This window comes from Rutidosis leptorrhynchoides, chromosome 1 (genome assembly GCF_046630445.1).
Source record: "Rutidosis leptorrhynchoides isolate AG116_Rl617_1_P2 chromosome 1, CSIRO_AGI_Rlap_v1, whole genome shotgun sequence".
Lineage (NCBI taxonomy): Eukaryota > Viridiplantae > Streptophyta > Magnoliopsida > Asterales > Asteraceae > Rutidosis > Rutidosis leptorrhynchoides.
In genome coordinates, this window is record NC_092333.1 from 416,124,419 (window position 1) to 416,134,794 (window position 10,376).

At 35.9% G+C, this 10,376-nt stretch overlaps 1 protein-coding gene across 1 annotated transcript; it reads right to left on the bottom strand.

Annotated features, from left to right (window-relative positions):
* Positions 1-1,007: 1,007 nt before the first annotated feature.
* LOC139871968 (uncharacterized) lies at positions 1,008-9,286 on the bottom strand. Its single transcript, XM_071859736.1, has 15 exons — positions 8,922-9,286; positions 7,403-7,564; positions 7,219-7,284; positions 6,993-7,136; positions 6,711-6,824; positions 6,230-6,331; positions 5,928-6,113; positions 5,678-5,767; positions 5,460-5,594; positions 4,901-5,023; positions 4,493-4,578; positions 3,799-4,411; positions 3,643-3,720; positions 1,919-2,975; positions 1,008-1,515 (listed from the first exon to the last, which is right to left on the bottom strand). Exons 1-14 carry the CDS (start codon positions 9,186-9,188, stop codon positions 1,923-1,925), a joined length of 3,219 nt encoding a protein of 1,072 aa, XP_071715837.1. The 5' UTR covers positions 9,189-9,286; the 3' UTR covers positions 1,008-1,515; positions 1,919-1,922.
* Positions 9,287-10,376: the final 1,090 nt, after the last annotated feature.

Sequence of the window (10,376 nt, forward strand, 5' to 3'; positions counted from 1 at the left end):
GAACCCCCGACGCGAAGCGAGGGTTCCACAACTAGTTATATATACATTTGAGCAAAAGTGAGTTACTATTGATAAATAGTAGCTCACTTCCATGCTTAGAGGAGTTGTACGTTCCGTTTAAATCGTCGTACCCGCTAGCACCCTTTACTAACAAATGTCAAACACCCCAAACTTCAAGGGCTAAAGTGAAACTTACAATATTTCTAAATAAAAAAACTTTAAAAAAAACTCACTTAAATCTTCAACGGACCACATCTTCTCGCTCGCCACACGTTAAATTTTTCTGAAACCACGGTTCAACTCGAAATAATTTTACAAACACAACGCAACCACATATACGCAAAATGGACGCTTTTCAAAAAACGAAATATCTCGGGCTATTATTCATACAAATTGTTTTCTTTAATATTATGTTTTTCCTTAGTGTCCGGCCTTCCGCTACGAAGCGCGGGGCTCATTTACTAGTTTTTTAAAAATCTACACTATTCGGTAAATTATTAGTAACACAAAATACCTATAAATATGTGTTTTTGTAATTTATAACGAGGAATATTCAAACGAATCAAACTTTTAAGTTGAGATCCAAGGGACTAATCATAGTGCGACATGACAATCACATGTAATTGGGGAAAAAAAATTCAAAATTTTTTTTTTCGAATAAAATTTTCTTTTTTTCGAATTTTTATTTTCAATCACATGTGATTGGATTTGACATGCAGTAAATCACATGTGATTCTGCATGTCAATCACATATGATTTTAAAACCCAATCACATGTGATTCTGCATGTCAAATCCAATCACATGTGATTGAAAAAAAAAAAAATCAATCACATGTGATTTCCAATCACATGTGATTGAATTTTGACATGCTAAATTTTTTAAAAAAAAATTAAAAAAATTTATTTTTATTTTTTCAATCAAATGTGATTATCGCGCCACATGTCACGCTCTGATTGGTCCGTTGAATTTCAAGCAAATCGTTGGATTCAAGAGATTAACTCTCTGTAATATATCATATCGATTAATACAAACGAACCCATTCACACTGAATTACCAATAAATATCCTTCAACTCAATAAAACGGAAAAAGCAATAGTAGTTACTAAGTTTAAAATACATACCAGTGATACTAGTGGCCAGATTAGGGATACTAAACCCTAAACAGAACAAATCAAGACATACTGACCCTATTAAGAACGAAGTACAAATAGAAAAAAAAAAAAAAATGTTAAGAAACACTAAAGCTCAAACACCGTACTACAAGTCAAAGTTTGGACATAATCTGCAAGATATCAAGAAGAAACCGCCGAATTCAAATCAACCACAACTCCGTTTTCTATAACCTAGTTTCCGTGACAAATATGTGCAAGATAACTTCAGACTACACCAACCTAATGTACGCTAGATCACACCTACCCAAGATAAACTTCTGGTTTTAAAAATTTTGCAGGACGCACGGGTATGCAAAGAGCCACCAGGTTACTCTTAAAAAGAATTTTAAGATCGAGACAACCCTGCACCAAAACTGTGATTTGTTAGCGCATACGAGAGGTAATGGAACTTGTTTATAATTTTGAATAATGGGTTGTTGACTATGGTTAGAGTTGGCAAGATGACAGGATCAGGTACATGCGATACAGGTTCAGGTGAATTCATCATATTTTAATAAAGGTTGGTTGATCCACAAAAATAATTTATTACCATAACAAAGAAAATATGTGAACAAAAGGATTAAGAGGTTCTTATGCAAAAAACATACATTTCAAGTGACTTTCAACGCTCTTAAGTAGTTCATTAAAATTTTGACCCACCAGTTTACCTGATAAATATATCTGACCCATAACATAGCCCACCCATTTGAAAGTAAATTGGGTCAAATTTCCACCTCTAACTAATATAAATATCAGATAAACTAACCCTTCTAAGATTTCTGGATAACGCATCTTTCGTAAAGAGCCACGAGATCTTTCTTGTTGGGATTCTTCAACTGAAGCAACTCTGCACCAAAATTGTGCTTTGTGAGCTCTTGCTTGAGTTTCAAAACGGTAAATTTGGTGTAATCTCCGTTACTGGTTTGCTGGCTGTGGTTACTAAAATCAACTTCGCCTCTGAAAACCGAGCCACCATCTTCAGTAGAAACAAACTGTAACGGGCTAGCCGTACTCCTGGACCGCTTGTTTCCTCTTACAGCCCGATCGTTATCAATGTCAATATCTTGAACCGAATCAGTCCCCATTTCATGGTCATCAACCCTCGCACGTTTTCCATGGGAGGCAGTTCTTAGTTTGCTATCCAATGCAGACTCGTTAAGACGAACAGTGGTCATTTGCTGTTGAAGTAGATCAAGCTTGCTTTGAGTGGCTTGTAGTTGAACCGAAAGTGCTTCTGCCCGATTGGTGGCTTCTGCCCGAGCTGCGCGTTCGGTCTCCAAAAGGCCCTCGAGGACATGTACAGTAGTAGCCCTTTGCTCATTGTTTGATTTCAGTAATATCTCGATCTCTTTCTCCCTTTCTTCAACTCTTGCTTCTAACGTTGTCACTTTAGAAACTGCATCCATTTCAGCAGCTTGGTATCGTTGTAATTCATCGGTCAAGTCGTTTTTTTGTCTGTCAAGGCTCTCGATACGTCTCTCGAGTCTTGAAATTTCAGTCAACCTTTCACTTGCTACACGTTGAATCTCGTGTTTCTCCTTCTGAGCAGTTATGGCTTCAGCCCGGGCAATATCAGCCAACTCAGTTGCTCGCTTAGTTTCCTTTTCAGCATTTTTACATCTTTCCTGGACCTCCTCAAACCTGCCGAATTCGGATCGATATTTCTGTTCCAAATGAATTCGTTCTTGCTCTAGAATCCTCACTTCTTTTTCATATGATTGAGCAGTTGTGTTTGCATTTTCCAACCTATCAACCAACTCCTTAATATCACTTTTTAGTGAAGATATTTCTGAGTCGTAACTCTTAATCTTAGACTCCGCTGCCTGAAAATCAAAAATATATACTATTAATGAATGATAAACAAGTCACACACTTGATATTTACATGGAGTAGGCGAGGCGACCTTAAAATAAATGTACTTGGCTTTTGGTTGCAAGCAAACCAAAACTTATGCAACAGTGACAAAAGAAACACCATGAGTTTGCAACAAGCAGTTCATCAAAATATCAAAATATGAATACAAAACGAGCATCCTAGTTGGCATCAAAATTTGAAGGTCTAGCAGATTGAATAATACGTTAAAATAAGTTCGCGCTGACGCGTCATTTTAATACATGACAAAAAAGGCAGCAAGTTTCTTCATTTCAAATTAGTAAATAATACAAAAAATGACCCCACGTTATCGAGTTTCTCATTTCGGGGACTCATCAAGTATCAAAGTTTTTTAAGACCAAAAGGAAATTTTGTTTGAAAAATTCTATTAAGCATCACAAACCTAAAAAACATGTCCTGCTTTTTTTAAACCAAAGAATATTTAGAAATCTTAATTTCTTTAGATTGATAGAAATGAGCCATTATTGGTAGTTTAAGGGATAGCGCTAACTGCCCAAACGAGAATTTTTGTGACAAATGCCAAGTTCTATTTATGGTTAGGTAAAGTCAATAACTTTAAAGACGATTATCATTGTAGGCAGCTATCAAAATTCTCACCTTTAACTCCAAGCTCAAAGTAGTTACACGCTGTTCAGCTTGTTCGATCTTCAATGTATTATCTTTTATTTCAGCTTCCTGCAGTTCCATAGACATCCATATAAAAACCAGATTTCAACATTCTAAAAGTATAGACCATGAGAAAATATGTATAACCTTGTCAGCTAGCGTGCCAGCAAATTCAGCCCGTAGGGCATCCTCACGATGCTGTGTTTGTTTACTTGCACGATCTTGCACAGCAGCTGCCTTCTCGAGTGCATTTTTTGCTTCTCTAACAGCAATATCGTACTTACGTTTCCATTCATCTGCCTCCTCTTGAGCAGACAACGTTTGTTCCCGTGCAGCAGCTAATCTTGCTTCAGCAGCACTACTTCTAGCTTTAAGATTCGCTACTTCTGATGAAGCTTGTTCTTCACCAGCTTTTTGTTTAGATAACGCCACCTCATATTTCCGTTTCCATTCAACGGATTCTTGTTTTGCAGCTTCAAGTGTTTTAGATAAGCTTGAGCATCTCTCATCTAATGAGCTACTTTTATTTTTTATGTCAGCAATACGGGTCATGTATTCCTCTGCGAGTTTATTTTTGTCGTTAATGGCATCTTCATAGCGTTTCAGATAATCGGATTTGTACTTCTCACTGGCTTCTAGTTGTTTGTTGAGTAACCCCATTTTATCTTCGATTGAGCGACATTTCAACCGCATAGAGCTTTTCTCTGTGGATATAAGATCTATCTGCTTCTTAACGAAGTCAAGGATTGGACCTTCCAAGCTAAAGTGTTACAAATAAATAGAGTCAAAATCCACAAAAATAAACAAACCAAAGTAAAATAATAATAGAAATGTTAAGAACCTTTGACGTAAAAAAGAAGCAAGCTTCTGCCACTTTTCTGGACCATATGAAGTTGCTTCATAGCGGCTTAGCAGCTGATCAAGAACCTGTGTGACAATACCAAATTATCATTTATCATTATACCTTCAAAAGCAACAGAAAAATTTATGTAGTTTGATATAAGAATATCTTGCTTCACTTCAATTTTTGATATTGCAGCAAGCAATATATTAAAGTGTCAAAACTTCATATTGTAGTTTTCATAACTTTACAGCTTCAGTCAATCCTAATAGCCTTACTGTCAAATGATGTTACAAAAACACAATAATAATTTTCAGAATTTCTGAAAGAGCCAAGTTCTAAGACATTTAACATGGACCCAATGGGGTAACCCTTGCATAGATTAAAAAAAAAAAAAGATACTATTACCTTCAGAATATCATCAAACTTCGCAGCAGGAGCTTGACAAGCAGTTCTTAATTCTTTCTCCATTTTTTGTATCGCATTTGAACATTGCATGTACGCCTTCATAAAGGCCTCTCTCTTATAGTCCTGCATCAGAAGTTTCATAAACTGTGTCAACACAATCAAATGGCTTCTATATATAGTTTGTAAAACGTGCTCTTTCCAAGATGTGAGTATGTAACTTTTCCCACATGGTATAAAAAAGCTTCGACTAAAACCTGATTTTCATAAAGTTCCTTACAACTGCAGGGACATCCACAAATTGATTTCTTCTTAAAAACCTCAGAAAGTCAACTTTAGATATTCTAAAATGTATTATTTAAAATACTTGTGGGCTTAAACCTATTAATATACAGTTCTAACTGTCCACATTGTTAAATTAAAGACTGATATACAAGAGGTATTATTAACTCCTGATATATTCAAATCTTGTACAGGATAATTGTGTGTATAAAAAAATTGTTGTGAAATCACAAAGACTAAACTCTCCCAACAAGGCAAAGTACATAGCTTGTAATAGTACCTCAAATTCCTTTCTCAAAAAAGCATGAAGACGCTTCTCACATTTTTGCCTAACAGAACCAGCCCCTACGGCGGTTGCATTAAAAGCAGCCACTGCTTTCTGAACAGCCTCTTCATGTGCTTCTCGTATCGGAGCCTGCAAACATGTGAAAAGTGAATTATCCTACAATGAGACCAGTATAAAAGATAAAACAATAATAACGATAACAATATACGTACTTCGTCAGGGGGCTTTGTGTTATCGAACGAAGACTTGTAAACCTCAGTAGCATGTTCGAATGCCCTTTGGCACTCTGTTTCTTCAACACTCTGAAAAATGAGAACAGCTGAGAACTTGACCAACTAATATAGCAGTGAATAAAAGCATGAATTTTTAACAGACAAAATAATACGAGCTTTATAATTAGCAGTAAAAATCCGGACAAGGGTATAAGAGCATGAGGACAAACAAACTGCTTAAAGAACTAACCTGCCATGAGGAAGTAATTGTAGGCACAGCACCATTATTGAGAGCATCCAGAAAAGACTGAGTGATGCCAGCAAAAATGGGTCCCGTCATAACTGTGGCCCCTACCTGCTTGGGCCTAGTCCTCTCAAAGACGAACCTAGTTAATGCGTCCAGTCCTGCTTTGAACTCTGGCCTTAATCTATCCATCTGTATGCCATGATAAAATCATTGAAAAAGATGAGATTAGAGAGAGTAGTCCAGAAATCCGTCATAATATAATATGTATACTGATAACTTTCATGGTCATGGAAGATATCACTAACAGATATTTGGTCAAGCCGCTGGAGCTCGTTCTCATTGCTCAAAGGTCGCACAAGAGTGAAGCAGTCCCTGTCTGGAAAAAGAGCTCGAATGGATTCTCGAATCTATCAATTGTCAAACATAAAATAATTAGGAATATAAAATGATATCTAAGAGAAAGAACCACATTTACAATTGAAAACCAGCAACTGAAGAGTAACGGAAATAATAATGATTTGGGCAGCAAGCAGTTCAAGCTTCTTTCAAATAAAGTATATATAAGAACTTGACTCGAATTCTTCAAGCTTTTTAATCCATGTGTGGTATGGAAGTGTCGTTATAGATGTAAATACAGCTGCAAACGATTAAGCTTCTAACAAGTTGTTCGAGCTCGACTTGTTGAGCTCAAATATGAATCTTGAGAGCTCGTTGAGCTACCAAATCCAACTTGGAATCAAACTTTTTTATTTGAAAAGAAAAAAAAAAGTTAGCTAGAGGTATAACCTCATTTTTGGCAGAAACATCTCTTCCACCACCTTGTACTGGCCTCAAAGCAAGCTCAAGGTAGTCACGAGGAGTTATTTTTTTGTTATCCTCCACCAAATCCAGATAAAAGTCCTGCAATTTTGGAACGTTGTAGTAAGAAAAGAAAAAAAAAAAAGCACAATAATAGCAATAGTTGATAGTTGATGACGTTACATGACTAACATCAACAACTCAATGACTTAGTCGACAACTTCCATCTGATTTAACTGATTAGTAATAAGTGAATCAACGTGAATTTACCCTTAAAAGCCAGACAAATATAGGCGAGAACTGTCCAAGCTCAGAAGGTGTGGTCTTCCCGCCGGAGGCTCTGACACGAATATGCTTGGTCATTTCAGTTACAAGAGAAAGCCTATCAAGTGCGGCCTCATCTATACCTCCCATCTGATATAAGAGTCACATGAACGATAAAATTTAGTAAAAGTTACACAAGAAAATGATCAAGAAAATAAAACAAAAGTCTAACCTGGTTGTATATAAACATGCTTGATAAGAGAACAGCTAAAGAGAAGATCTGTGTGCTATATGTTCCCTGAAAAATGGCACAGTTTATCGTAGAAATGTATGAGATCATCATTTAACTTAACAATAACTTAGATACAAAAATAGATAATAGATAATTAAATAAATAAAATAGTAGTAAAGCCAACCGTTTGATCATAAGCATCGATTCCTTCACTATCTATCAGCAGAAGATTGTATTCAGTTCCGTCAAGAGCAGTTCTCCTTAAGGGAGTACTCCACAACCAAAGCCCTTTTGTGCATGGGCGATGAGTTGATGCAACCTGAAAGCCACTACTTCTTCCAAGAAGCTACCAAAACAAAATAACAAAACTATTAAAATGCAGCTACAAACTTGATTGAGTTAGCCAATTATCAATTATTAATTATTATAAAAATGAAAACTAACATCTTAAAAAAAGGTCATGGCATCAAATTGCAGCATTAATTAAAATTAAAATTTCAGATTACTGCGAAAATAATATAGTCAACGATAATGTAAAAAGGTTTAATTCTACTCTAGACATACATTAAGGGGTACTATACCAAATACACAGAAGAATTTGTCGCACGGACTCCAAATGTAAAAGGCTGTGATAATATACATCATTTATAAATTTGGACTTGGTATCTCAAACTTGTACAGCATCTTCATCATGAATTGTAATATACTTCAACTCCAGTTATAATAAATTCTTTTAATTTGCGTATGAAGTTTGTTGAGCTATTTCTTATCCACATGCACGCTGAACTTTGGTGTCATATAGTAAAGCCATAACAAACAGATAATGTGGAAAGGCAATGTTCTTGTATATAATATTATAACTTTTGTGTTATGCACCACAAGATTGCATTTTATTTATACTAAAAAGCATTACATGTTGTAAATTAGAAGTTGTAATAATTCTAGAATTCTACTCTACAATTGTTTTATGCCCAAATGCAGCTGATATCCATAACCTATAAATAGATACTACTACCTATTGCATATGAATACAGGTAAACATTTCTCAATATGGTCTATTAAGACCATAAATTGGATTCAACAACAATACTACCAAGGATGTAACCAGTTCCAAGAATAATTGTGACACCTAACGCCCTAGTTTCAAAACAACAACCCAAACGCTATAGTAATCAAGAATAACAAATAAAGTATTTCTAATGACACTAAGTCACTAAACTACAAAATCCTAAGTTACTCCTGACAATTAATAACATAAACTGAGCATGATTATGGGCCACTCAAACCACTAGCTGTCAAGTAACTAATCATTCGCTGTTAAATCAGGGTGCAGTTGCTCAACAAACCATGAATCAACTATTACTAATAAAACTAAACTTCAACCAAGATCCTAGGTTTCTCCCTGACAATTCATAAACCATAACTAGGCATGATTGTAATTCACTTAAAACCCTAGCATTATTATAAATATAGGCATTCAACTTCATATCATTGCACATTTACTTAATACGCAAAACCCTAAATTAGAGCCAATAACCTGATTTGAACTACACTCTACCAAATATAACCTCCTACTTAAGTAATGCATCCATTTAAACCCTAATTTGAAAACTAAATACAAAAAATAAACTACATAATCAAGGAATCACGAACCAGTAACTTATAAAACTGTAACAAACCAAAACCCTAAGATAATAAAATACCTGATTTAAAATATAACTTTTGCCTTGACGAGCACGACCGCACACTGAAACGACGCCGATTGGTTCTTTAACGAGCTGAAGAACGGAAACAGCTTCCGGATCCATCTGAAACTTTCCGCGTTCATCGCAATAAACGAGACGAATAGGTCTGGCAGGGCCGGAAGCGATGGCGGTTGAAGGAGAAAATAGTGGCTGTGAAGGAGATGACGTCGGCGGTGTTTGTGGTGACGTGTCGTCTGACGTTCCTCTGCTAAAAAATCGCCTCATGGTTTAATGGTGTGTGTGTGTGTGTGTGTTTTGACAGGAATTCTGTTGGGTCCGGATTCGGTTGATGGTGGCAAATGAGCTTCGGGTATAAATCTGTTTCGTGGTGATGGTACTCGCTTGTGTAGCTGGAGTTTTGAGCTTATTTATTAAGCTAGGTGAAGGTATTTTTTTTTTATTTTTTTTATTTTTTTTTTTTTGCAAAAAAAACGATAATATTAATAAGGATCCGAAAATTATAACAGTACAAACGATTACAAAGGACATCCAAACAGCCGACACAAGCGGCAAAAACAAAAGAAACCTAACCAAACGGTCCACCAACGGGGTGGATAAACACGTTTACAAGGAATCTAAACTAACAAAAGGACAGCCAACTAATCGAAAGTACAAACAGATAAATAAACTAACAATCAATAAAAATTCATAAAAACACCGATTATACCGAACGACAAGACCCCAACAGTAAGACCGTCAAATCCATATCAACAAAGCCTTCGAAATTAGCTCCACCTGCAAAAAAAATAGTTAATAAAAGCCTGAGACGAGCCAGATCTCCAACTGTGAAATCGTCGCCTGGTACGTCCCAAGCCTCACAACCGGAAAGGAGCAGCCAAACAGTATAAACCACAGCTAGATCATCGTAACAGGAACCCAAACCCCACCAACCACTACTCAAACCACCTGTAGCTCTAGCTGCTACCACCAACTGGGAGGCCAAACCACCACAACCACCAATGGGACAGACAGTAGCTTCCAACACCGAGACCTGACACAACCAGCAGCCACCACCAACTGGGTGAAGTTTATATTTTGGAGTTTGAGCTTATTTATTAAGCTAGGTGAAGTTTATATTTTACAAGTGTTTAGTAAAATAGTTGAAATTTATTTATATAAACTGATAAAAAATAAATGATAAATAATGATTTAGGGACTAATAATGTAATTTTACTTTCATAAGCTCCTAGCTTATTTTCATAAGCTACTTTAACTAGCTTATTTTTTCAGAGTTTAATTTTTCATAAGCTCTGAAATATTTGTCTGTCAAACAAGGCTAAAAGCTTGAGCTTATGAAAAAAATAAGCTTAGCATTGTTAGTGCCAAAAATAACTTTGCAATCCCTTTTCAAGTGTCCAGATTTACCACACTTCCAACAAGTCAATTTAGACTTCTTATTAGGATCAACTTTGT